Below are 27,895 nucleotides of genomic sequence, written 5' to 3'. Positions count from 1 at the left end.
GATATGGATTTCAAAATAAAACAATCCATTATTAAGACATACTCTGTCTTCAAATCCCAACATACCTCTAAATTTAGTGCCCCCCCAAGTCCTTGCACCTGATTTTTGTTATTAAATGAGGACATTTGAGATATTGAGATATACGACACGCATTGTATTTTGAAATGTGAGGTTGCTGCTCTAACATATAATGATTATGACAGAAAAACATGGGAAAGATTTTGAGGGCAACAAAGTAGAATGGCACCCAGTAGAGTGCATACCTCCACCGAGGCCCAACAATCCCCTTTTGTACTCACTCACAGATACCGGCAGCGATCCCAAAACGCCTGATTTTTTTCCATCAAGATCAATGCATTATGAGCAAGAGAAATCTACAGAAATGATGAAAAATGCTTTATTTTGCAATGTTAAAAAAAAAAAAGACTCCCCCCAAAAAAAGACCCATCCTCCATCCAAGTATCATGGATATCCATTCGGTAGTTTTTCTGTAATCCTGCTGACAAACCAACCAACAAACAATCAAAGGCATTTTTCAGAGAAAAATGAAGAAATTCTTTTGCCTTTATTTTGGAAATCTGTCACATTTTACTTCCGTTCTCGTCCTGTTTAACACATACTGACTTGGCGCTCCTGACAGCCGCTCTTGTCGACTCTGGGGGAGGTGGAAGGGCAGTGGATCTGCCTGATAGGAGCGTCTTCTCCGATGTCCTTATCGCGCAGTGTCCAAACTTGAGGGAGAAAAACTGCGATTGTAAAACAAACCGAGAGATCCTGCGCTTGTCAGCTTTTATTCCCAACTTCATCTTCCCAATCAGCTTCCCTTCACTGAGTACAGGACGCCAAATCGTTGGAAACCGGTTTATGAGCTGGTTTTTTTTCTTTGTGAAGGTCAAGTGTTGTTGGAAATGGCTTTTGCAGCATCCTAGTGTACTTTTTTTTTTCTCCTCCACAATATCAGCGTGCAACATCCTGCATCTACCATCGCCCTGGCAACCAGACCTCCCCTCCATCATCCTCCAGCGCTTCATCCCTCACCATCAGCGGCAGCCTGCGAGGGGAATCAAAAGCTGCTTCTGACGCTCGTCCTCCAACACTGTTTTCTACACGGGTGCCACTTCAGAGCCGTTTTTCTATTTTCTATTTATTTTAATTTTTAAAAAAAATTTATTTAAACTATTAATGTGTCGGAGAAGTCTTCTCTCTCAGCACCAAAATGCCTGTGAGACGCGGTCATGTTGCGCTCCAGAACACCTACCTGGACACTATCATCAGGAAATTCGACGAGCAAAGTAAGTACACATGTGATTATAAAACACACACGAAGCAGGTTTGAAACACTCACTGTGTGGCTATTGTTAAACACCATAAGTTAAATAGTGCTGAGGGATGTCATGTGTGTTAAATGCTTTTAAGCTATCTGACAAAGAAGGCAGATCCAAATATTTGTGCACAGAAAGTGTGTACAGATAATTTTGTTTAGTTTATCTTCCATTAGCTAAAGCCTGTGTTAAAAGGGGGGATGATGCCTCTGAGAGAAGGAGTTTCTGTCATCTTATTAATCTTATTAATTTGTTAATTTCTTCCTTAATCACACTATAGTGTCAGTCACAAAAAGGTCACAGCCCCAGCCTCATCATGCAGCCTTCATTTATCACACATGACTGGATTTTTAGACGCTTTGGCAGACTGACAAGCTTTTCTGAAGTATCTTATCTAATTCGTATCAGTGATGTTGGCATCCCTGCGCCGGCTGCTTTTATGTTTTAGGGTTATTGCACCTGCATGTGTGTTTGTCCGCGAGCGCTCACCTGATGTCATGACATTATGTTCCATTAGCTCACATGTTCCACTGGCAGCAAAGAGGCATCCATGCTCACTTAGGGCCCACTAAGGCTTGTGATAAAAGACGGATGTTGCGTTTGATGTCTTCTTTTGACCCGTGGGGTTCACTTTTATCTTCATCTGGAATAATCTACATTTTCCTCCTTTAAATTCTCGTTCTGAAAAGTGGCAAAGCATAATAGCCTATATCAGGTAGAGTATGATAAACATAGTCCACTTTTCTGTCTCCCTTTCAAGTCAGTTTTTCATATTTCGCCCTGGTACGTTTCCTTTTGTACCTCACTATGGACAACTCACAGTGTGTTTAATGTGTCAGACTTAAAATAACCCTGATTTCCTCACATAGTGACCAAACACGGAGAAAAACTTCAACTCTCAATAAGTTTTAGTCTGATTAGCGTTGATACCAATACTGCTTTAATCTATGGAGCTCCTTTAACAAACGCTCTATTATGTACGGCCTCTGTCTGTGTGTGTATGTGTGCATGCGCAGCCACATGTGCGTGCACGGCCAGGTGAGTGCACGTGCCACAGCGGTGCTGCTAAGCAACGGTGTGACGATCAGTGTTTCCGCTTTGAGCCCCACATTATGACTTTGGACAGGATGTGCTTTCCACACACCAGAGGAGCTCGCCCAGAGTCCCCTTCGCTCATCTGTGTGGGAGAGCTGTTTAACCCAGTTCCACCACAGGATAATAAAAGGTCCTGTCAGATGTTGCAGAGGACATGTATGTATTTGTCATTCAGCTCATTGAACTCCTCCATTAGCAGCTTTCAAACAAAACTGTCCTGATTCATTTTCGTGGTGGACAATGTTTTGGCGTAGTGGCCGAGGCACGCACATTCCAACCATCAATAACTGGACGGTATATGAGCTTTGAATTACTATTAAGGATTTTTCTGGGTGCAGAGTAACTCAGAGATACTTAGCATCAAAAGGTTTGACATTGCAGGAAAAACCATTATTGGAGCCCAGTTTCCACCTGACACTGTACAGCCACAGTGTTTCCCAAAGGATGGGAGTTTATTGGTGGTGGTTGACCATCTAAAAAGGGTCATGTGCTGGTTTGAAAGACACACCAGTCCATTGCTTAACAGCGCTGCAAGTATTTTCGCCCAATAGTTTCCATAGTAATTCCAAGCAGTCTGTTGAATGTAAGATGCACGTGTGAAAAAAAAAAGATTTTGTGGCAGAAATATTTGGGTGGGACACCTAAATAAATTCAATATATGTGGAAATGCTTTTTAAAGGAGTAGTTCTCCCAAAAATGAAAATGTAGTTAACCCCATGCTGATGGGGTGAAGTTTTGTAGTTCACAAAACATTTCTGGATCTTTACTGCAAAACAGTGTTGCAGCATTCTCCTCAAGAACTGAAGTAGATTAAAATATATTAAACAAGAAAGTGAAAAGTGTCGTATTCTCGTAAATAGAGACGACAAAATAAGAACATTTTTGCAGAAGATATAGACAGTAACATATTGTAGCAGTAAAAGAATCGGGGCAAATAATCAAAACCCATTGCAAACACATGGATAATTACAGTTTAATTTTCAAATGTCAGGTAAAATCTTCGGGCTAATCACGACAGACGTCAACATCTCTTAAATTCCCTCTAGTTACATTAGAGCCGGCGTGACGCCACAGACGTTATTATGCTGAAGTGCCCACCTGTTCCACTTCAGTCCTCTGGGAAAAACTGTGACACTAATAACATTAGCACCATGAAAAGGTGGACTTCATTACTTCCACTTCAGCTGATTGTCGAGTGGCCATGCAGGAGATTCTGAACACTTGTACTGAAGCGTATTTTATTAAATCAAACAGAGTGTGTATAACTGTCGTAAATACCCTAAAGAATTTGATCAATCTAATGTAATCAATTTTAAAAAGTAGTAGGCCTAAGTACATATTCCATCAAAACTGATTGAAGAACAGAGTGTGACTATGATCATGTAATATTCAAGCACGAAACACATTTTAACAACTTCGTTTTTTATATGTGCCTACTTTGTAACTTCAACTCACAGTCACTGTATTTATATCCACTCAATATTTTCTACCTTTTTATACTTGAATATGAAACTCTGCATCTTCTGTCCTTTAGATCGCAAGTTCCTGATCGCCAACGCCCAGATGAAGAACTGTGGCATCATCTACTGCAACGAGGGCTTCTGCCAGATGTTTGGTTTTGCCAGGGCGGAGATCATGCAACAGTCCTGTACCTGCCAGTTCTTGGTGGGACCTGGTACCATGAAGAGTGCTCTGGCCCAGCTGGCACAGGCCCTGCTTGGCTCTGAGGAGCGCAAGGTGGAGATCCTCTACTACGCTAAGGAAGGTGAGGCACGAGGGCAGGAGAGGAAAGGTGAACTACATAGATGAGGATGATGACCTGTTTGCAACCTCAGATCCCTGGGAAGGAGCCTTCTGGCCATCACAAAGTCTGGATTATTGGACAGCTTGACTGTCATTAAAACACAGTCACCATACTCATCCATGTGTTCCACTATGTACTATCATTTGCTCCTATTTCTGCCATTTAAAAAACATCTGACTAGTCACTGCTCTTCATGTGTTGAATAAGGATGGGGGAAAGTGATAATAACTTGTTTTCCCCTGTGCTCTGTGGGAACATTTTAGGTTTTAGATTACACATTGTAAATTGAGGGAATTTATTACATCTAAGGCTGAATGTTAAATCAACTTAAATTATCTAAGCCCGAAAGATTTTTAAAGGTTTGTATGTAAACTTTGTGGTACAAAATACTGTTTCTGACGTTGCAGGATGAAGTTTCCCTGTTTTGAATATATCTAAATATATTGGATGATGGCAGATAATAAAGATGGAGCATAGTCCGAAATATATTTCTGGCTATTATGAGTTAATGTTGTTTCGTCTACCAAAGACGACTTCATTATAAACAGGTCTAGAGTCTGTTCACGTTAGCAGCTGTTTTAGGTTGGCACAGAGTTGAGCTAATATGAGCATGTTTCCATGGTTAGAAAGACAATACAAGCATGTTGATGTTTGAGAGGTAATGCGTTTGGAACCTAGCCCAAAACTTGGACATCATTTGTAAATTTCTTCGGGTCGCGTATCCACGCTCCAATTAGTAATTAGTAAGTACACAAACTTACGACAAGGCATCAAGTATTCGTGGCATCCATCCAGCTGACATTTCACTCAAAGACAAAGCCTAATAGCTGAGGAGATATTTCAGTGGTGGACCAACTGACTGTCGTTACCATCCATAAACCCATCCCGCTAGCAAAAACAAATACTGATTTTCATTAAAGGCCCTTCGATCTGTTTTAATAACAATCACTCAGGTGTAAAGTGACAGTGTCAATCAAGATTAAGATCTGCCGACAAGTATTAGAGGTATAATAATAATAAGATTTTCCCAGATTGTAGTAGTGTAGATTCCAAACACAACTGAACAGGAATAAAAAAGATCTAAATCTCGCACCTCCGTGTGTGGCGACCATTTACAGTGGCCTGCCATGATTTTTGCAGACCACTAAGACTCTCCATGATCTTGAAAAACAGCCATCATGGCCAAAGCAGGGTTGTTAAAATCAGGCTTTAAATCACGTAGTGTATTATTTTCTGCACTGAGTCACCATCTCAACGAGACCAAGCAGGCAACATCCGCATCTTAATCTCTTCTCACCATATTGGTTTGTTTGTATAACCTTAATCCCTTTTATTTTACCCCTCTAGCTCAACAATCTTCTCCTTACTATTTATCAGATTGTTGAGAAGTCATGTGCAAACAAAATATATGATTATCACAGATGGGGAGGAAAGAAAACATGAAAAGTATAGAGACTTGGAGATCATGATATCTAAACTGTTATGAGAGAACTGAGTGAAAGAACTGAAAGAAATAACACAGCAAGACAGGCATTTAAAATTCTGACCTGTAATTTATCGGATGGCATTTTAATGAACGTTCTCTCCTTTTAAACCTTAATTTCCTCTCAACTCTCTGACTTGCTATAAATGCTACCAGACTGATCTGTTGCCTCTTTGGTCTCTGTCACCTGCAACCTTTTAGTTCCTTCTTCACCCATCTATCTGTCACATGCACACTGGCACTGAGGCAGAAACACATAATGGAGGCAAGCAAGTACGCCAAGCTCAGGACGATTACAGTCGTCCACCATAAACACAGATAAATTTACTGTCTACTTACATACACAGACATGTGTCTTTTGTTTGTTTTGGACATTTGGGCATGGGGCGTACAGTCTGCAGAGAGCTGTTGTCATGGAAATGCGATCAGCATGCCAGCTCAAATCCTCTAAGCATCTATTTGTTTTATCTCCCGCTTCCCACTGTGCTCCCCGACTGAACACGCAGAAAAAAGTGATTCAGAACAAATCGGCTGGTCTCACCGGCTGTTTTTTATTTCTTTACCTCCAGCCTGAATTCCTGTCAGGGTTTTCTCAGAATGAATGTGTGAATGGGACTGAATGCAGGCAGCACACAATGTGTGTGTGTGGACATGTGTGTGTTTGCGTGTGTGATCTGCTCTCTCCCCTGTTTCTAATTTTAGCTCACACTGATTGCAGACTGAAGTTAGACCTGACGGAAGTGTTGCTCATTTTGCCTTTTTTAGCTTTCACTGTTTGAAATCAGTCGCTCCTATTCTCTTCTTTCTTTCTTTCTTTCTTTCTTTCTTTCTTTCTTTCTTTCTTTCTTTCTGTATTTCTGTATTTCTGTATTTCTTTCTTTTTTCTTTCTTTCTGTATTCCTTTCTTTCTTTCTTTCTTTCTCCCTTGCTTCCTCTCCCTCCTGTGGTGTCCTTCTGACCTTCCTCAAATACATGACAAAAATAATCAGGTGGCAGAAAAGTTGCTGGTATGAGGGGGTATAGCTCAGTGGTAGAGCATTTGACTGCAGATCAAGAGGTCCCCGGTTCAAATCCGGATGCCCCCTGTTTTTCTGTCTTTATTTCTTTTTCTCTTTCTGTGTCTGAAGGGACCTGCAGACCGTGCCTGGTGGACGTTGTCCCCGTAAAAAACGAGGAGGGAATCGTCATCATGTTCATCCTCGACTTCCAGGAGCTGATTGATCGTTCTCTCAAGAAATCAGGCCTCAAGCACAGAGTCGCCCAAGGATGGATTTACTGTAAAGCCTTTCTCTTATGCCTTGCCTGCATGTTATCCATTCAAGCTGAGTCTTTCTGTGTTCCTGAGATCAAATGACGTGATTTTTCCAACTGTAAAATATTTGCTAATTACTGTTTGCTCATATGTAACTATTTTTATTTTCTCCATTGATTTATGTCACATGTCATGATAGTTGTCAGCGCTGGCATTTTAATTAATAGCTATGCCATGGTTGTAGTTTCCAGTCATGGACATAGTAGAAATTACCCGCTGGCAAACACTCTCAGCTAGCATTTTCAATGTTCTCTTTAATGCAGTAAAAAAAATATATATATTTCTGATAATGGCTGAACTAAACACAGAGTTTTCCACTCAGGTCAGAACCGCAGGTTGAAGATGAGGCTGCCGGTGCTGCGGTCCATGCGACGACCTTCACTTTCCAAAGATCAGTTTGAAGGAGTGGTCGTGGACTACCTGCAGGTGAGGTGGTATTCAAAAAATAAAACTGCATTCTATGTGTGGCCTTTCCATTTTTTTTTCCATTTTTGGATTACTGTTTGCGCAACCACCTCACTGCACTGACTTCACTGTTCTTCACACATGCATGAAGAGCACAAAACAAAAAACAACCTGCACTCAAATTATCTAGAGACAACAAACCCTTTCGTTTTAGGCTTTTGTAATTCCAACTATTAAATATGCACTGTGCAGTTTCATGTTTGCTGCTTCAAAAAGCAGCAGGATTTGTTTAAATTTCTAAGACTGATTTCTCTGCCCAAAAGACAGAGAAAAGGAAGAATGTGGAGGAAAAAAATCAACCCAGGTTGAGTTCATCTTTCTCTTCTCAGAGTCTCCTCTCACTTCTGTTTAGACTTCTCTTGTGTTTTTGATGAATGACTTCTTGTGACAGTATTCATACCTGACACCGGAACTGTATCAGGCCAAGTCCAGCTAATGTGCATTGTGGGACTCTTTGGCAGGAATTAAACATTCTTTTCTCTTTCAGGTTTACTTTATGTGCTATAAGTTTGGCTGCCTTGATATGCAAGACACAGCAAAATTTCACGAATACTGCTGACAAATACCCTTTTTCTGAGAAATGGTCATTTGTACACTTGAGACATGGGCTCCTGCTTTCTGTCTTTCACAGCCAAACAGCGAGGAAGTCCCTCTCAAGGAGTTTCGGATCCCATCCAAAGAGAGTTGCATGCAGTCTGAGACGGAGGCTCTGATAGAACAGGACCTGGATCCTCCCTCCCCCGCAGCCCAGTCCTCCACCAAGCAGCGCTCCCTGCTGACCGACCGGCTGGACCCAGGCATTGGCTTCCCTAGGGGAACCTTACCTCGAAGTTGTTCTCGAGATAGCGTCCGCAGCCTCCGACGCGCCTCGTCACTGGACGACATCGATGGCATGAGGGCGGAATGGAGCAGTCGACCTGGAGACGCCCGAACCAACAGCAGTGAGTGTCTGACTGGGACACTGCGAGCGTTTCAGAGGGAATTCATGGTTCAAATATAGAATTACTTGTAGTAGCAGAAAAGGAGTTTCTTACACTAAGTCCAGCCTATTCAGTTGGCAGTCAACGGCCCAAAAGCAACCTCTAATGGCCCATTATACATACATCTGATATATGAAACTATGTGAACCACATATACAGGATTTATGTCCATGTATGTCTGATACACATATGCTTATCAATGGGATGTACATAAGTCACCATACATTCATATCATAAACCTCATGAGACAAAGCTGGACTGAACCGTGGACGTTGCAGGTCATGGCTGTCATCTTAACCCTGCGTAGCTGCACCCCAAGTTGTCCTGTAATATGATCTTAACACACCTGCCAGCCAATCAGAAGGAAGTTTGTACCATGGCAACACAAAAAACAGATATAAAGAAGATAATGTACAGGCAACAAAAACAACAAGCAGCCCTTAACAGATTTTTCATCACGAATCAGTAAAAAAACTTTTCTGTCAGACAAGAAAAGCCAGAAATAGCACTTACAGCCGCCTGATGGTTGTTCCAGCAGAGACACACTAATCAATCCCCCTGCCTGTTTGTGTGTGTCTGATTGTGTGTGTTTGTGTGTTTGTGTGTGTCCCTCTTCTCTCAGGGGAAATACTTTGTGAGGAAATCATCTTTTTGTGCAGGATACAGGTTCCAATCATACTCTGGACTCTCACTCTGTCTGTTACATTTTCTTTCACTTTCACCATCTTTTTGTGTCCGTCTGTGTCTTTGAGACCGAGGCGAAATGTAGTCTGATTGCAGTCTGTCCTGATTCTCTTGTTGAGTACAAGAAAGAGTGGATGGAAGTACATCATCATCGCAAATGAGTCACATTAATTTTTGGATATTAGTTTTTTATTTTGGTCTAGTTTGTTTTTTCTCACATCTCACTACCATTCATAAATGTCCTTGTTTTTAATTGCTGATGTCGCTGGTCTTTGTTGCAGATCTGAAGCCCAGTGCTCTGAACTCCACGTCGGACTCAGACCTGATGAGACATAGGACCATCAGCCGCATCCCTCAGGTTACTCTCACCTTCAGCTCGGACCGCATGAGACCTCCTTCGCCCACCGAAATTGAAATCATTGCACCCAGCAAGATTAAAGACCGAACCCAGAACGTCACCGAGAAGGTCACTCAGGTCACACAGGTAAGACGAGAAAAGTGAGATGTGAATCCCATTTTTCTTTCTCTCCGTGCGCTTCGAAAAACCGTGAGTGTGAGCTTGTTTGTGAGCTGAATGACTGGATTGCTGCTATCAAAAAGCTAATGCTCAATGTTCTTGTTGTTTGCCTGATGAAAAATTTGTAATGGATGTGCCTGCAGCCATCGAATGACCATCATTGTGATGGAAAATAATGTGAAAAAGTCAGTTTCAACCAGATAAAATGTAACGTGACTTATTTTTCTTGAGACAAATTCTGCCCATGAGGTGAGAGAATCCACTTCTCAGTGTCCTTATTTCTAGTTTCTCTAGTTTTATAGAAAGGTATTCATATCATCATGACAATGAAAAGGATCATTACTCTGACATCAACAGTGATGTTTCTTCTTAATCTTAACTGATTTGGAGATTTATTTTTTGCTTGTTTCATGAAAGTGCTATTTCAGGATTTAGTCATGACTGAATGGATTTTTTGCAATGTGGGATTGATGTTTTTGAATAACTTAAATCAAGTTCAGTCTCATGTTTAGCTTTCTTTCTTACCTGTTTTTGGCGGTTCCTGAAATGTGTCATTTCGCCACACTGTCACCTCCGCTTGTTGTCTCGGCACATAGTTCAGAAAAAGATACTGAAAGACATCTGCAGTCACAGGGTGAAAGTGTGAAAGAATCATCTCGCATCTCACCTGAGGTGTGACATCGGTGGCAGCAGCAGCAGAACGTGCTCATTAGCCACCTGTTATCACACCACGGTGTCTTTGAGCACATTTTGGCACACAGTTACCTCGCGCACAGGAGTTTTTCCGCAGTGGAAAAATACTTGTAAAAGTTTCTGCATATAAAAATCAGTAAAATTTAACAGTTATTATCAGTACCATGTGCTCAGATATTAAAAGTTAGAGTTCTAATTGTGAGTAAGGGTCCCGATCCAAGTGTTAAAGTCCATTGAGGATAATTAAATAATTGTTTTGATTATTCCTACTTTCAGATCAATTAAAGCATTTAATGCCCCTCCACACTTTGAAAACACCAGTAAAACCCTGATTAATGTCTAAAAGACAATGTTTTGTCAAAGTGACGCATACTTGTTTATCTGTGTTCCTAAAAATATGACATCATGTTAATATTAATCTATTATAATTAATGATAGTGATTTTCTTTTTCAATTTTTTACATATCTTAGAATCTCATTTTAGGTTTAATATTAAATTTCAATATGTAAAAGTAACTTGCAGTTTGATGTAGATTGTGAAATACTAACAACAACATTTAGACGTTTAGTGGAGACAAAGTAGTATAAGAGACTGGTAATAAACTGGTAATATTCAAAGTAGCTTTTAAAGTGTAGTACTTTAGCGAATATATTTATTTACATTGAACATCTGCACACACTCACAACATAAATGTCACGTAATTGCCTGTTTGGTAGAGCACAGAGGCGGCAGTCTGACACTGTGGTGCACCCTTAATGCATCACATTAACCCAGTTTATGTGAGGGGCTTCCACAAAGTTCACTGGACTCTCTTTCCAACCAGTCAGAGTCAAAGAGATATTGTTTTATTGAGTTATGTTTTTGGCCCAGTTTATGTGTTTGCTTGGGATATGGTTTGTTATTTAGCAGGAAAGCTCATAAACCATTTAACAGATTTCAATGACAGTTGGTGGTAAATTGGGCCAAGGAACAAGTGATCTGGAGGCTGGTTGTAAAGCACTTTACATTGTTGTTCATAAATACTTCTTGTCTTCTTGACTGAAAAATGTATATATACGTATATTTTTGATATTTAAAAGTTTTTCTTTAGTTGGTTGCCAAATTCATGTTTTGTCTGATTTGACATAACTGCAACAACATTTGAACACAATGTACAAATGTTTTAAAATGGATATACAAAATATAGCGCTAACAACACACAGCTAAACTACAGCAACACATGTCCTATGCATTAGTCTTGCATAGATTCTGATAACCCGTCTGTTTATTATTAAAAGGTCCTCAATTTGCATGCTATTTATGCAATCATATCACCCTGTGTGACTGCTCTGTGATTGAATGTTGCTGTTTCGGTGGTGGTGAGATCTCACTCCTTCACACCAGGAGGGAGAGTGGTATCGACAGCCGGCTGTGCCTCGGTACACAATGCGGAAGCAACGTGGCTTCTGTGGCCCTGGAAAAACTGACTGGACGAACAGAAGGCCTCGTCAACGGCCTGGCAGAACACTTGACTCGTTATCTCAAGTCTGCTGACATTGTGTACAAGTTTGGCTAAAAAGTGAGCGTCCTCTGTGTTAGGAGTGTGGGATACACTTTATGTTTCTGTTGGAAGGTAGTGTGTTGTTATTGCAGCTGTCTGTCTCCTATTCACTGACAGTTTAGCCCAGAGCTGTGTCTTTTAATCTTGTTTTCTGGAACAACAAGGGACTGAGATATGCTCTTTCCAGTGCAAATCATCTTGTTTCTGCATCTGTTTTTATAACATAGAGGAACAGCGTTGTGGCAATTTATGAATCTCAGATTGTGATATATATTTTCTTGGGGCTTGACATTGAAAAAGATTAAACTCTCTATGTAGTAGTGTGATATCGACTGAATTTATTTAGTTTTTCAGTGCATGAGTTTCAAGATCAGGATCTCCTCCAGACATTTGTTAAGAAATATAAAAAATAACAGTAGACACAACAATATTCCAGCGCACAATGGATAGGATGAGTTTATACAGAATGCAAACAATTCCATAATGTACAATAAATATATATGAAGATACATATCAGACTGGTAGAAAAAAAATAGTAGTATTGTAGATTGTATTGTAGATGGAAACCAAATTCAGTGACATTTTTTGTATCTCCATATGGTAATGGAAATGCAATTTTTGAAAGCCGTAGTTCACTATGTTATGAGGAAAGTAAAGTCTATACTAGAATCCTGGTGTGTGCTGCAATATTGATATTTTTTTTACTGGTTTACTGTGTTTTACCCAGCACCAGATGGCACCCAGGATACTTTAGTTAGTTTATTTATTTGACATGGACATAACAGTTACATCGGTGCTGCGATGTGCAAAGCACAACACCTGTCCACGGGAGGCTTTTGAAAAGATTAACAGTGGAAAGAAGAAAAGAAAAGAAAAGAAAAAAGAGTGAAAATACAATACAGTTGCAAATACAATAGAGGTATAAAACAGGTTAAGACAGGTCCTTTGATTTAACACCTGTGCACAGAGCTTCTTTACAGTATAAGAAAATTCTGCTTTGGATGATATGTTCTTTCAGCAGGAAAAGTTCTATCATCTCGTTGACAATTTTTTAAAACAACATCTGCTCCTTTTCCCTCATTAAAAAAAGCCAGATTTTATAAATATGCAAATATAAATACTGGACATCACATTTCTCCAGTCTCTGTGTTTGTGCACTGGAGGCTACAAGTTTCCACATCACACTTGCGTAAGTTACATCTTGAACCATGATTGGCTTCCAAATTAGTTGTGACGTTACAAAATCCTGCTTGTATGTACACTCCTTTAACGTGACACAACCAAAGAGAAACTTTCCCTGTTAATAAGATACATTTGAAAGATCTGGACATGTATCATTTTTGAGTGGAGGTGGATTTTCTCCGACAATACACAAAATCAATATTGTATTGCAGCAAAAAAAAAAACATTTGGGTTTGAAATATGTGGGTAAAATTTCACGACTTCTACCTTTACTGTGTCAGTTGATATAGGAGTGTTTTATTCCCAGCCTGAAATATTGCTGCATCTGCTGTATGTAATGTCAGTACAGATGGTATTTAGGCAGCACGGGGAAGGGTGTACTCACTGTTGAGTATGAGGATGTAGGCTGCGTGGAGCTTTTGTGGGGATCATAGAGTGTCTCTAAAGCTGTCTGTGAGAGTGGAGAGGGGTTCTGACGAGATGTAGTTATATAAAAATGGCGGCGGCTGTGAGGCTATTGAGCGGCACTCGGTGGCTTGACGCTGTCAGTGACCTTGGCCTGTAGGGCTAATGGAAGTGGAGGGCAACGGCCATGCTCTCTGTGCATCTGTCAAACCTCCAACTGCTTTCTGAATCACACTGCAGTCCCCTCTAGCTGCCTTCATGCTGGTGCCAGTTTGGGTTTTTGCGTCCTGTTAAAACAGCTGGAACTGACTCGCAGTGGTGTCACAGTCGTGGGGCTGCAATCAGATGACAAAGCCTGCAGGTCAGGTTCGAGGTCACAGTAATCATTGCTGTTGTCATATAGGAACAAACTGCAGCAGTGGTCAACAACATTACCAGATGGAATTTTTCTGAAGAATTACCAAGTTGTTTATGTGTTACTTTAAAAATATGTTGCCTTTTTTGTTATACAATGAAAGTTTTCTTTTTTTTTCTGCCTTTATAATTGGATTTCGATTGGCACCTTACAGAAAGGGAAATGAAGGTTGTCATTGATCTTTGCCCATATTGATTAGTCTGCATAACAGGGAGCACACAGCGTGATTGATTTGACTCTAGCTTGTAAAAGACGGGCTGGTAACTGTAGAAAAGCCCCAGCACACTGAAACGAGTTGTGTGTGTGTGTTTGTGTGTGTGTGTGTGTTTCGGAAAAGCAAAAGTGTGTTTATGTGGTGCCCCCTGGCTTTGAAACAGCTTACGACAGGACACTGTAGATTAATCTGGATGTAGTTTGAATTCACTGTAGTTTTATTTGTGTTTTTGAAAGGTGGCACCATGATTTTCAAGATTTGCGGGCTTGAGTGTGAGTACACAGTGTGAGGTGTGAGGGTTAAACAGGTTTATATTCACAAAGTATTCTCATCTAAACATTTGCACTGGTCAAATTATGTGTTCGAGAGCAGCCGTCACTAGACATTACAAGTTCATACATATACATTGAGCAGGTCGCATGACTCTCCTCCAATATACTTTCAGAATTATTATATTTTTGTTTGTTTTTTTGTACTTTTTTTCAATTTTTGTTTTCAGTTTAGTCTAGTTTCATTTAGTTTCCACAGTGGGTTTGTTCCTTTCAGTTTAGTCGTGTTTGTGTAAAAATGTTTTTTTCTTTTTTTAACATTTTTATCAGTTTCAGTATTTTTTTTTTTTTTTCTTTAAAGTTTTTCATTTTATATTATGTGGGGCATTATTCAAGATTTAAGAATTTCAGAATAGGTCTTACAATACAAACAACACTCTGCGTATAGGCGATTGACTCACTCATGGAGACATGTCAGCCTCAATTAACATAATGCAACAAGGCTTCTTCATGTTTGTTGTGCTGACATGTTTGACCAAAATTGATGAACACAAGACATTTCCTGTATATTTATATTTATACTGTACATTTTTATATATGATATATATCTTTATATGATAACTCAATTAATGTTGTCCATCAAGGTAATTATGTTTGGTTGGTTGGTTGTTGGTTGGTTGGTTTGTCAGCAGGATTACACAACAAAACTACTGTCTCCTATTCACAGACAACAGATTTTCACAAAACTTCGACGGAGGATTGGTCTCGGCCCAGTATAGTCCCCATTAACTTTAAGTGCAGATCCGGATAAAAACACTTTTGTTAATTTCTTAGTGAATAATGCATGGATCTTGATGAAAGAAATCAGGGTTACTTAGGTGGCTGGTATGAATGAGTGAGAATGAGTCTCTCTGCCTATGAGATTTCACAAAAATGTAAAAAACAAAACAAAAAAACTATCCACTAGTTTGTTTTTGTTTTTTTACAAAATAATGACAGATTGTATTTAATCTGCCTTTTTTTGTACCTGCAATTAACTTATAGTAACTCAAAAACAGCACATCATAAATTGTCATACATTCATCTATGTCAACCTTCAGACAATAGGCATGCAAAAAATACAAAAACACAGATAAATTTACATTGCATGTAAATACAGTAATAAGTATTTGCATAATTATATCCCAATAAACTGACCGACCATAGATAAAGCTGCCTATAAATAGCAAACAAACAGTGAAGAATGAACAGTAGAGTGCTAAAGTAAAGCTCTGGCATCTTAAGTTCAGTTAAAGCCTGAGTGTTTCCTCCTGATAGCAGTCAAGCTGTCTTTCGTCACGTCAAGCAGGACCTACTTTGACTGCAGTTATTGCTTGTTGAGCACCAGTGGAGGAGGCGGTGCCGTCATTCAATGACCCACATGATCATTTTTTTTAATGTTTGAAAGCGTATCCCGCGGTGAGGGCTGGGCTACAGGCAGGGAGGATGAACGAGGGAGCTGGAGGGAGGGAGTTACAGACGGATGGACAGAGGTCCTTCTCCCGCTGTCTCTCACGTCGTCTCTTAGTCTTCTTGTTTACCCTGTGGTGGTGCGCTTCAGCATGAGCTTCAAGCATAAACTGCAGCCTGTGAGTACCTAATCCCTACTAGGGTCACTTTGAGCTCCCTGGTTATCTTCAAACTCTCCTCTTCTTTATTCAGCTCCACTTCCCTATTTGTGAATCTTTCCTCCTCTTCTCTCACTCTTTCCCTTCCTGCTTATCTCCTGTAGCTCCACAGGTGAGCAACATCAGCCATGTCACCTTGGTATGACGAGGTCATGTCAGTCTATTTTCAAAAAGTTTGCGCAGAGTCTTCATCTTATTTTGCTTTTATAACATTTTGCATCTGAGTTGCCCCGCTTTTAGGTTTACTAAAAGGGTTACTAGGGTTTCTTACATACAGAAATGGGTGTTGTGTTTATGTGTAGAGCGGAATAAAACAGGATGAGGAGGATGCAGTGGCTGAAAAGTTGAATTTCATGTGAAAGATTTTGCGCTTTGCATTGTGTTGTTATTTAAAAGTAAAATAAAAAGTATAAAATACAATCCATAATCTTGCCTGCCATTTTATGATCATGAATATTGAGTATCTAAACTGTAATAGCTACTTTTAATGCTCTAGTTTCACATATTTTACTTTTGCTTTTATGCTCTATATCTCGTTCAGTCTTTAAGCTTCCCTTGCACCTCACACCTTAACTGTCTTTTCAGTCTAATACACATGAAACTGTGAACTCCGGCTGTGTTAATCATAAAGTCAGAGAAGCGGCAGAGAGCTGTTGCGTGCAAACTGGTGATGGCAGTTGTTCGCTGGTCGTCATTATGAAACAGAGCGGACAACATCAATAACTTAACATTTCTTGGATGAGTGAACTTTTGCTCGTGTGTTTACATTCTCATTACTGCGTTGTCTTTTCACATCTGTTCAGCTGCTGTGGTCAGTTGCCTACACAAAGGAATAACACAGGTTGAAGAACTAAGTGAATCCTGTGTGATGTCCAACCATAACATTGCTTCTAAATGCTGTATTCTCTTGCTCATAAAAAAAAAAAAACAGGTTCATGGAGCTAGAGCAGAAGCCAACATCCCTGTGGTTATATGCCATAATGAAAAACATATACTAAGTTATTATGGGTATTCCTTGAGAGGATCTAACTTCATTTTTTCCACCCTGCATTTTGTTTACCAAATATGGCCAGGTAGGCACTTAGTAACCTTTTGATATAGTACTTTGTCCTTGAGGATCATTTCAATTAGACTATTTCTAGTGACTGTTTCCATGTAAGCTGGGAAACTGGAAAGAAACAGCATTTTTGCGAGGGGAGTTGGGTTTTTTTTGAAGAACTACTTGTGGTTCCTATGTGAGTGTTGTGGAGGCACTGCACCTACTGGTCACGCAGGTCCAGCTTTTGTGACTCTGACCATATTTATGCAAATAAAAAAGCAAATGAGGTTCTAACCACTGGATGTTTTGTTAGGCTACGGGAGGACAACAATGCACAAGGAGGATTTTTTACATGCGCTTGTGACTTGGTGTAGATGTGGAGGTCAGCAATGGGTCATCAGAAATAGATAGTTTGTTAAACGAGAGTTTCAGACTCAAACTATGAATGTTAAATCAGCCACATAGAGTCAGCCAGTTAACAAGAACTAAGTAAAATCACTCGTGCTGCATGGCGCCCAATCAATGCCGGCACTTTATTCTGGTTCACAATTGAGCAGAACGCTGGCAGGAGGGGTCACGTGGTCTCAACAAAAGTGTCATCACAGGGGGCAACAGTGGCAGGTGAAGCCATAGTGGGCCCTTTAAAAGCAGCAGTTAGAGATCTGACTCAGTTTAGTGACTGTGGGTAGAGGACAGAAGCTGTTCGAGCTGAGTTTGTGGTCTTTGTATAAGTCTGTTGTTTTTCTGCAAGAGTGATGCAGGACAGGAGATGGCCACGACACAAGAGGCAGGTAGGGCTGCAGAGGGTGTGGAGGAGTCTTCTCCTCTGCTGCAGCGGTGAGCACCAGGAAGAGAGCCTGGACACAGAGGCTCTAATTGTTGTGCCGGTCAGTGGGATCTTAATACTCAATGCTTTACTGACTCTCTCTCTGTTAACCTACTGCTTTGTGTTGGGCTGCCTGTTAATGCCGTTCAACAAATCATTCAGGGAGTGGTGGCAACGCTGAATTGGAGGAAGTTTTTAGTTACCTCGGGGCACAAATTGAACATTGATGCTTGATTGGCTTTGACATCGACTGTCCACAAACAAGCATTAATACATAGTGTGTGCAGCAGCTACTAATGCAGGATATTTGTGTTGCCTCCCTCGAAGTGAAGTGACAGACTTGCTGTTTTGTTGAGAACAACTCACACTTTCTAGTGCTTGGCTCTGATTTCTTTTGTCTTCCCATTAGAAGGGAAGGCCGTGTCTCAGTGTTTACTTTTTGATCTACCAATGCTGATCTGAGCTACTGCTAGTGGCAACAAGTTAACACTTTCTGCATCCTAAAACTATTTCGCTACAATTCTTTTATTCTTCAGCAGCACTGATCCTTTAATGCATAATGCCTGGTTTTTGTTTTTTGTTTGTTTGTTCCATTTCGCCCAACTCCTGCATAATTGATCAACAAAAACAGTTTTGCTTTGAAGGGGCTCTGTGTAACAATGTGTAGCAATTTATATTTAAGTGAACTTGAAAACTGAGATCTTCCCCGTCTCTCTTGGTTTGCAAAACAAGCCTATGGATGATTTGTTTAAGTTGTTTTCACTGTGCTGGACTGTGGATTTCTTTGTGAAGGATGTGGTCAGGTTTTCTGCCACAGTCCAAAGGATGTGACTTGATGTACGTTCTCGAGTGCCTCATCTCAGTGGCTCTTAGCTCCGCTAACAGAGAGCACACTTTAGTTTATAAAGAGTCCGCTAACATAAACCAACGACCGGCCTCCAGCACAACACAGAAGTTCAAGTACCATTATTTCAGAAATGATCAAATAAAAACATAATACTGTTCTTCTGAGGCTGCTTTGTGGAGGAGAGTAGAGAGAAACATTCTGTGTTAAATCACTGGAAACCACAGTGTCTTGCCTGTTGTTTTCCAAAACAAAAGTTTGAGTAAGTAATGACTAAAATGATCAACTTTTGTTGCAAATTCTCTGGACAAACCTCGCAAAAACCTTTCATTCCTGTTTTAGTAAATTAGTAGTAGTAATAATAATAATAATTATAATAATGATTTTTAAAAAGTCAAATATTCAGCCAAACAAACATAAGAGCAGATTCAGCTAAACAGTTAAATAAAACACACACACACACACACAAATATGCACAATGTCAATACCAACTATAAAAACTAGAATGGCAGTAGAGCGCATACCTCCGCTAGGCCCAACAGTCCCCTTTTGTAATCACTCATGGAGTCTGTTCTGGGTCGAGACCGATCCTCCATCAGAGTTTCGTGGAAATCCGTTCAGTAATTATTGTGTAATCCTGTTGACAAACCAAGCAACCAACAAACAAAACAAAGCAACGGACATCGGTGAACACATAACCTCTTTGGCAGAGGTAACAACATCACATAAAAGACAAATAAATACAAACAAAAACAATAAAAGCCACATCACATCACATTTAAGTAATTAAATAGGCTACAAATAAAAACAATGAAATAAATATTACATTACATGAAAGCCAATTAACACAAATAAAAACGATAAAGAATCAAATAAAAAGACAATAATGAAAGCAATTCTATAAAATATTCCTTCCTTTCAGCTCAGTCTCTATACAGCACACTTCATCCATCTAGTTATGGATCCTTCCTCCATTATTTCTAACATCCTCACCACCGTCCTGTCCTTCTCTCCTCAGGTGTTGTCCCTTGGTGCTGATGTGCTACCAGAGTACAAGCTTCAGGCCCCACGCATCCACAAATGGACCATCCTTCACTATAGCCCCTTCAAAGCGGTGTGGGACTGGGTCATCCTGCTGCTGGTCATCTACACCGCCGTCTTCACACCGTACTCGGCCGCCTTCCTCCTCAATGAGGTGGAGGAACAGCGGAGGAGAACCTGCGGCTACACCTGCAACCCGCTCAACGTGGTGGACCTGGTGGTGGACGTCATGTTCATCGTGGACATCCTTATCAACTTCAGGACCACCTATGTCAACCACAACGACGAGGTGGTCAGCCACCCGGGACGCATCGCACAGCACTACTTCAAGGGCTGGTTCCTCATCGACATCGTGGCTGCCATCCCCTTCGATCTGCTCATATTCCGGTCTGGGTCCGAGGAGGTGAGAAAGACAGTGGATGTCAGTGGTTTCACCAATGTTGTCTCACAAAGCTAAATATACCGTTTTCACAACAAACCAAAACACAAACATCATATAACAAAGAACCTTTCCTGCAACAACTTGTCAAAACGTCTGCTGTGAAAAAGGGTCTGTTGGTGAGCAGTGTCGTTTTAAGGTTCAGTAAAACTACAGAAGTGTAAGATGCTATTGTAACTGAGAAGTGTGCAGGGCTCTGGCTCTCATTAATCATCCTTCAAACATTCAAAGTAGGACAAACAATAGAAGGTTGCAAGCTGCTTTGCTGAGATATCTACCCTGTTTTGAGGAGGACACCACTTGCAGAGCATCCACAGCTCTTCAGAACTGCAAACTGAAAAGACACAAATTAAATTTTTTGTCTGTACCGTCCGCCAAGATGACCAAAAATTGGTTATTGAATTTATTGTAAACTGGAGACCATCTTGGGATAAAATCACACTTGCTGTGATGACGGTTGTGACGGTACTGCACATCGCCTCAGTGGTAGTTCCAGCTTGCCACGATCAAACACACACAGACTCACAAAGTGAGAACAATAAAAGTTGCTGCTGGTAGCAAGAAACGAGGTCATGTAGTGACAGAACCATTGTTGATTTTGGATAAACAACAACTTTAAACAGTTATTAGCAACATTCAGAGTTTTGAGATACAGTAAATCCATTTGTTGCCTAAAAGTCTTTGCATAGTTTAGATTGGTCCAACTTTCAGATCCCCAGTTTAATCAACAAGTATGATGAGTTCCCTTACAGAGGGAAAATTTGTCATTTTCGGGACTGTAAAATGTTAGTGGTGGGTGTGTGGGTAATCGAGTGTAAGGTTTGAGTTGTTGGATTTTGATCTGGGCTTTTATATTTTGCATGCAACACACACAAAGTCAGTTTAAATCTTAGTAACAGACAACATCACTCGTTTGAGCTTATTTTACACTATATCACTAACATGAAGTCTGTTCTCTCTCCGCCAGCCTCAGACAACCACTCTGATTGGATTATTGAAAACAGCCAGACTGCTGAGGTTGGTACGAGTGGCCAGGAAGTTGGACCGTTACTCAGAATATGGAGCTGCCGTCCTCTTCCTGCTCATGTGCACCTTTGCCCTCATCGCTCATTGGCTGGCCTGTATCTGGTACGCCATCGGCAACGTGGAGCGCACAGGCTCTGCCCGCATCGGAGGCATGAAGATCGGCTGGCTGGACAACCTGGCTGAGCAGATTGGTAAACAGTACAATGACAGTGATGAAGCCTCTGGCCCTTCCATCAAGGACAAGTACGTTACAGCCCTCTACTTCACCTTCAGCAGTCTGACCAGTGTGGGTTTTGGGAACGTCTCACCTAACACCAACCCGGAGAAGATCTTCTCCATCTGTGTCATGCTCATTGGCTGTGAGTAGAGCAAATAAAATACATCCACTAAAGCAGCTATTGTTTAGTGTGCACAATATTAGATTTTTGCTGATATCCAGATACCAATATTTTTGCACGTCTTCATGATCATACTTTAAATTCTGGTGTAGTCGAATGTTTCTGTCTTAAATTAGAAACATTATTAGACAATTTAATGAATGAAAAACTGTATATTTCTTAAGGTGAGACAGCTTTAAAAGACTTATTTACAGCCTTGTTCATGATGATCATGCAAACAGATTTAGGCCAAAGAAACTGTGAGAGATTGAGAGAAATCTGGAGGACAGTCTTGGTATTTCTAATGACCAAAATAGCTATCTGAAATCCATCCTTCAAATTAATGTTTGTAAAATGAACGTCTGAATTTTGTTTTAATTGCTGAATTTCTTCTAACTGCATGCTCTGACCACAATGAGTTGTCGTTGCATGCTGTTGCCTCTCTTATACCAGTAAATCAACTACTTTTGGTACCATCAAATCCTGGACCACACATTGTTTCTGTCCTCTGTCCTGTGCAGCTCTGATGTACGCCAGTATCTTCGGTAACGTTTCGGCCATCATTCAGAGACTGTACTCAGGCACGGCCCGCTACCACACCCAGATGCTGCGGGTCAAAGAGTTCATCCGTTTTCATCAGATCCCAGGAGGCCTGCGACAGAGGCTGGAGGAGTACTTCCAACATGCCTGGTCCTACACCAATGGCATCGACATGAACGCTGTAAGTCATGTAAAAAAAAAATACTGTTTCATCTCTTAAAAGTTGTGTGGAAGAGGGGGTATAGCTCAGTGGTAGAGCATTTGACTGCAGATCAAGAGGTCCCCAGTTCAACTCTGGGTGCCCCCTGAAGTTCACCTTGTCTACATACTCCCAAACCACAACTGGCTGGGAGTTCTTGACATGCAGCAAGAAAAAATACAAAGAGCAGCCAAGAGTGAATGTTTGATATCTGCATAAATTCTATAAACTACAAACATCTACTTGCTCCTGCTGTAGGACTATATATGCAATTGCTCCTATTGTAAGAACATACCTAAACAATTCTAGGCACCAAAGAGGATGGTAAAAACAAACAGCTTCTCTCTCTTTTTCTTTTTCAATATATCTTATTCTTGACTTCATATGCAGCATTGCAGTACCTCTAATATTCTGTGTTTGACCTACATGGGTTGTTTGCCTTGTTCTGTCCCGCTGCAATGACCCAGTTTTCCCACAGTGAACTTTCATGTAACCTTGTGCTCAAATGAACAGAAACCCAGGTTTTCTATGTTGCACTACAAGTACATTTTCTGCCAGAATGAGAAATCTTTTTCTTTTCATCTTTACCTTCCGATGAAATCTCTTCCCCTATACTTGAAAGAGGTTTTGGGATTCATACATGTAACTGTCTCGTCCAAATAAATCTTCACTGGCCAAGTTCCTCAAAGGGGGTATAGCTCAGTGGTAGAGCATTTGACTGCAGATCAAGAGGTCCCCAGTTCAACTCTGGGTGCCCCCTTCTCATACAAACAATCTAAAGAGTCTCTGCTGTGTTGGGAGATTTCGTTTACACTGATGTGCGTCATATTGCTTCTTCAGTTGTGGCTGCCAACAGCACCAGAGCATGATGTAGCCAGAGAAACAGCATTAGCGCCTGCCAATTCAATGTGAGAATAGATAATCACTTGGAGCTACTGTCCTTTGTGTCCTGCCTGAATCAATCTGACACATTGCACTCCTTCCTTCACCAACCAGTTTATTTTTATGTACCTTTCAGACTCCTTTTTTCATCTGCATTTTGAGAAAATATGGCACAAATACGTGCAAGAAAAGTTACAAATAAAACCTGCAGTATATTCATCTGATGCCCTCTGTTGCAGGTTTTAAAGGGTTTCCCTGAGTGCCTGCAGGCTGACATCTGCCTACACTTGAACCGCAGCTTGCTGCAGAACTGCAAAGCTTTTCGAGGTGCCAACAAAGGTTGCCTGCGGGCTCTCGCCATGCGATTCAAGACCACCCATGCTCCGCCGGGTGACACTCTGGTCCACAGTGGGGACATTCTCACCGCCGTCTACTTCATTTCCAGAGGCTCTATAGAAATCCTAAGGGACGATGTGGTGGTGGCCATACTAGGTGAGCCAAAGTGACAGTGAAAGCGGCTTACGTTGTCCTTTTTTTTCTTTTGTCACTTTTTTGTGTTTGTTTGCTCTTCCACCCGACTCATCTCGTTCCCACAAAGCGACAGCCAAAACTCTCACCGCCCTTTGCTCCACACAACACACACACACACACACACACACTCACACTTCTTTGTGTGTTGTGTTGCCAGAGGTGTTTGGGCACAGCTCCACTTCCATTCCACTGTGGCATTGATCATCAATAGGGCCAGCAGTCTGATACAAGCTGCATAGGTCATTTCTTTTTCAGCTGTGTTTTAGGGGGACAATTTGTTCATCAAAATGTTGTCAGTAAACTACTCTCACTACAACTTGTGGTGGCTGGCTCACTTGGTCAGACTTGTACTGATTTATGCTTGTCTGTGGTTTCTGTAGGAAAGAACGACATCTTCGGTGAATCCATCAGTCTGTACGGGAGGCCAGGTAAATCCAGCGCTGATGTCAGGGCTTTGACCTACTGCGACCTCCACAAGATCCTGAGAGATGATCTGCTGGAAGTGCTGGACATGTATCCCGACTTCGCTGACATGTTCTGGAATAATTTGGAAATCACCTTCAACCTGAGAGATGTGAGTGCCACCGGAGGGTGATGTTACACAGATAAATACCATCTAAGTAGTTATCACAGACAGAAATTAGAGAATGATTTAAGACAATCCAAAAAAAATGTTATGCTTGACGAATGTGGTGTGTATTTCTGAATTACTGAAGCTGATATGTATCAGGCAGATAGAATAAACCAGCCAACCCCAGGCAGGGACTCTGAATGTGGCTACCGGCGGACAAGGCATCGGAGAAGCTCCCTGCGTCGTCGAAACCGACCAGGTGAGTGGTGGTTAAAGGTTTTACACATTTCCTTATGTTTCTGTTCAGCCTAATCTCCACATTGTCTTGTCTGCACAGACGGCATGGACCGCGAAGACTCCTACCCAGATCAGTCCTGTCCGATGGCAAACCACCACCAGGGCACGATGGCAGAATCCCACTGGGAAGACCTCTGCAGCAGTGGTAGTATCTGTTCGCAGTCTAGTGATGAGGAAATGAAGCCCATGGGACACAGCAAAGGGGAGCTGTACCCCCCCGGGGGCGACACAAGAGACTATCCCCCAACAGTGGTCAACCTCCTACCTCACAGTGGACCCTCAGCTGGGATGGCACCACCTGGAGGAACACCATACTCAGGTAAAAACTACTTACAAGCCCTTCATCAGTCATGCCTGAATAGCCTCCAACAGACCACATTGAGCCTTAGCCTTAGTACCTCAAGAGATTCAACAAAAAATAAATGTAAATGTTATATTGTACCATTTGGAAAATGGCAAAGACTATATCTTTAGAGTACAGTTTCTTTTACAGTTTGCATTTCAAATTAAAAGGAAAATTCCTCATCTTCTCCACAGCAACAGCCCCTATCAGCATGTCAGGCCTGTACGGCTACTGGCCAGGCCGCAGAGCCAGCCAGTTCTCAGAGAGCCAGCGACGAGCCTCATCGGTCAGGGCCAGTTTCCACCCTCCACCCTGTGCCGAGGATCGTCCCAGCGAGCTGGAATCCAGACTGGAGCTGCTGCAGTCCCAGTTAAACCGGTGAGTTATGCAACAGCAAAATGTGATTAAAAGTAGGGGGCACCCGGATTTGAACCGGGGACCTCTTGATCTGCAGTCAAATGCTCTACCACTGAGCTATACCCCCTCTTGGTTAAGTTACCTGGGTGTTTGTTTTCATTGTTGTCATTCACCGACTAATGTTTACCTTTGAGCTCCGCCCTCCTCTCCTGCTGTGTTTGCATATCAGTTCCCAGCTGGCCATGTGCTCACAGGTGTTAATGTGTGTTACATATGTATGAGAGAAACGAAGGAGAGAAAGGACGAGAGACAAACAAAGATAGGAAAGGGTCAGAGGTCAGACTGAAAATGTAGAAAAAATTCTCTGTGAAGTGAATCGTGTACGTGCCTCCTTTGAATTGCTTGCTGCTTATGTTTGTGTGTGACAGAGATGCTGTAGAGAGAGCAAGAGAGAAACCTAGTGGACATTTTTGAAAAAGCAGATGAGAGACTCCATAAAAAGATCAAATCAAATTCCTGAAGTCATATTTGTCGTTATCTCTCTTTATGCTGCCAAGGCTGGAGACCCGTATGACCGCAGACATCAATGTGATCCTGCAGCTCCTACAGAGGCAGATGGCCCCTGTGCCTCCAGCCTACAGTGCTGTGTCGCCCAGCCCTCACCCGCCTCACCCCACCACCCTGTACAGCAAAGGAGCACCCACAATCCACACGGTCCCTCCAATCCAGCCGGTCCAGATCGACAGCACTGCCTCACTCCTACAGGTGTTGTGTTCAGTTTACAGACTTATAAGTTATCCCAAGTTTGCAACTCTGTGGACATCAATTTTTAGATGTTAATAGGACTAATTCCAGCAACACCCAAGTGAACAGTTTGTCAATCCTTAAATCAGCAAGAAAGTGAATAAGCTCATTTCTTCTGTCTGTCTTTTCAGAGTCCGGACTCTGACTTCAAGCACAAATCCAAGGACTCCCTGTCCAGCGGGATCCATCTCACTGTGGCCTCTGATGACACCATGTCCATGTCGCCGGATGCCGACCCACCACGTCTGCCCTCTGTGGACCTCACCCCTCCTCAATTGTCAGGAGCCCAAGAGCCTCCTGGACTGCTATGTGGCAGCCAGCGCTTCCCCTCCCTCCCCGAGCACCTGGAGACCTCCACAGAGATGCAGGAGATCCAGAGGCATGTTTCTGACCCTGTCTTGCCAGGCAGCTAGAACATCAACGCCAACACCACAACGCCAAAGCCTGGTTCTTTTGGACGGGACAGCCATATGTTCCCCACTCTGTTACTTTCTTTTACCTCCCTTAAAACCTTGTCTGTCCTGTTCAGATGCTGCTGTAGAGCGTGGGATGCCTTGCCTTCCACGTCACTGAGGGTGCAGAGTGCCTCGTGTTTCTTACATACAGACTCTGCAGCGCCCCCACAGGCTGCTGTGCTCCTACGTCCCCTCACACCCGAGGTCCTGTGCAATGAAGAGATTATTCCTGCCCAGCAGGGTGGGACAGCTGTGAAATATGAGCTGACAGTAAGCAAACAAACATATGTATGGATCTGAAAGTTACACAAACTGCATCCCAGACCAAGGTTTCCTTGAAGAGAGGTGAAATGTCAAGGACTACTAATATGTTTCACATTTGAAGAATTATCTGCATTCACTTTGTATAAGAATTGCACATTTAAACATGAGCTGTAGAAAAATATAATAATTTACTTGGAACTGAATTTATTTTCTTAATATTAAGATGTGTTTCCACTACAGGAACTTTGGAGGAACTCAGTGCTTTTCCACCGCAGAGTTCAGGGTCTAAATTAAGTTCCTGGGGACGTTCCCCTCTTCTCATTTCTTAGTTTGCACACTGTCTTCTCCTCTCCTCGTGTCTTTGTCCCTCCCACGTGAGATTCTAGCAGAGACAGCAAGGAAGAGACACGAGGAGAGAGGAGGCAACATGCATTTTGCAAAATGAAGCGCTTGTGCAGTGTCAATTTAATATTATGGTGAGGCACAGCTGCATCATCTGGTCTTTATTTTTTGTCATAGCCTACTGCTGTACTTTTTTTTTATTTCTGTCAGATGAGCATAACAGTGATCATGACAAGTTATATATTTACTTTCAGTTCACAACATGGGACAATGTGACAATAACCGTGATATCAAGGTGAATTGTCATCAAGGAATGCGGTTAGAACAGCGATCATCTTAAATAACTCAACTTATGAATACCCTGGAAAATGTCCTGCTCCCACAATGGTTTGTTTTCCAGCTGTGTGTCCCGCCTCCTTTTTGTAACAGGTGCTAAAAAAACTTCCCTAAAGGTTACACCTGTGCATCCTCGCTCATAGTAAGCCTCCTCTCTCCTCCAGATGCATTTTAGGAATTGAGACATCATTCAACATGGCGTGCTGAGATTGATTTCCAGGTCACATGTGGGAATGAAAACAATGATATAATAATTATAAACTGTATTTATATAGCACTTTTTATCAAAGTTACAAAGTGCTTTACAAAAGAAAACAAAACCAGAGATGGCAGA

General features: G+C 41.6%; 1 protein-coding gene and 4 non-coding genes across 5 annotated transcripts; 4 read left to right on the top strand and 1 right to left on the bottom strand.

Annotated features, from left to right (window-relative positions):
* Positions 1-1,216: 1,216 nt before the first annotated feature.
* kcnh6a (potassium voltage-gated channel, subfamily H (eag-related), member 6a) lies at positions 1,217-26,577 on the top strand. The gene is made up of 16 exons (XM_073494582.1): positions 1,217-1,292; positions 3,952-4,182; positions 6,832-6,981; positions 7,339-7,442; positions 8,113-8,422; positions 9,427-9,629; positions 19,776-20,219; positions 21,205-21,622; positions 22,162-22,361; positions 23,501-23,753; positions 24,173-24,366; positions 24,523-24,622; positions 24,701-24,979; positions 25,198-25,381; positions 25,918-26,125; positions 26,296-26,577. The coding sequence occupies exons 1-16, from the start codon at positions 1,217-1,219 to the stop codon at positions 26,575-26,577; spliced, it is 3,636 nt and encodes a 1,211-aa protein (XP_073350683.1).
* trnac-gca (transfer RNA cysteine (anticodon GCA)) lies at positions 6,718-6,789 on the top strand. The gene has a single exon. It is a non-coding gene; the product is annotated as a tRNA-Cys (tRNA).
* Positions 22,416-22,487, top strand: trnac-gca (transfer RNA cysteine (anticodon GCA)). Its single transcript has one exon. It is a non-coding gene; the product is annotated as a tRNA-Cys (tRNA).
* trnac-gca (transfer RNA cysteine (anticodon GCA)) lies at positions 23,068-23,139 on the top strand. The gene has a single exon. It is a non-coding gene; the product is annotated as a tRNA-Cys (tRNA).
* Positions 25,416-25,487, bottom strand: trnac-gca (transfer RNA cysteine (anticodon GCA)). The gene has a single exon. It is a non-coding gene; the product is annotated as a tRNA-Cys (tRNA).
* Positions 26,578-27,895: the final 1,318 nt, after the last annotated feature.

This window comes from Pagrus major, chromosome 23, assembly GCF_040436345.1.
Source record: "Pagrus major chromosome 23, Pma_NU_1.0".
NCBI classification, from domain to species: domain Eukaryota; kingdom Metazoa; phylum Chordata; class Actinopteri; order Spariformes; family Sparidae; genus Pagrus; species Pagrus major.
Note: the sequence above shows the minus strand (reverse complement) of the source record. Positions and strands in the feature narration are given on the sequence as shown.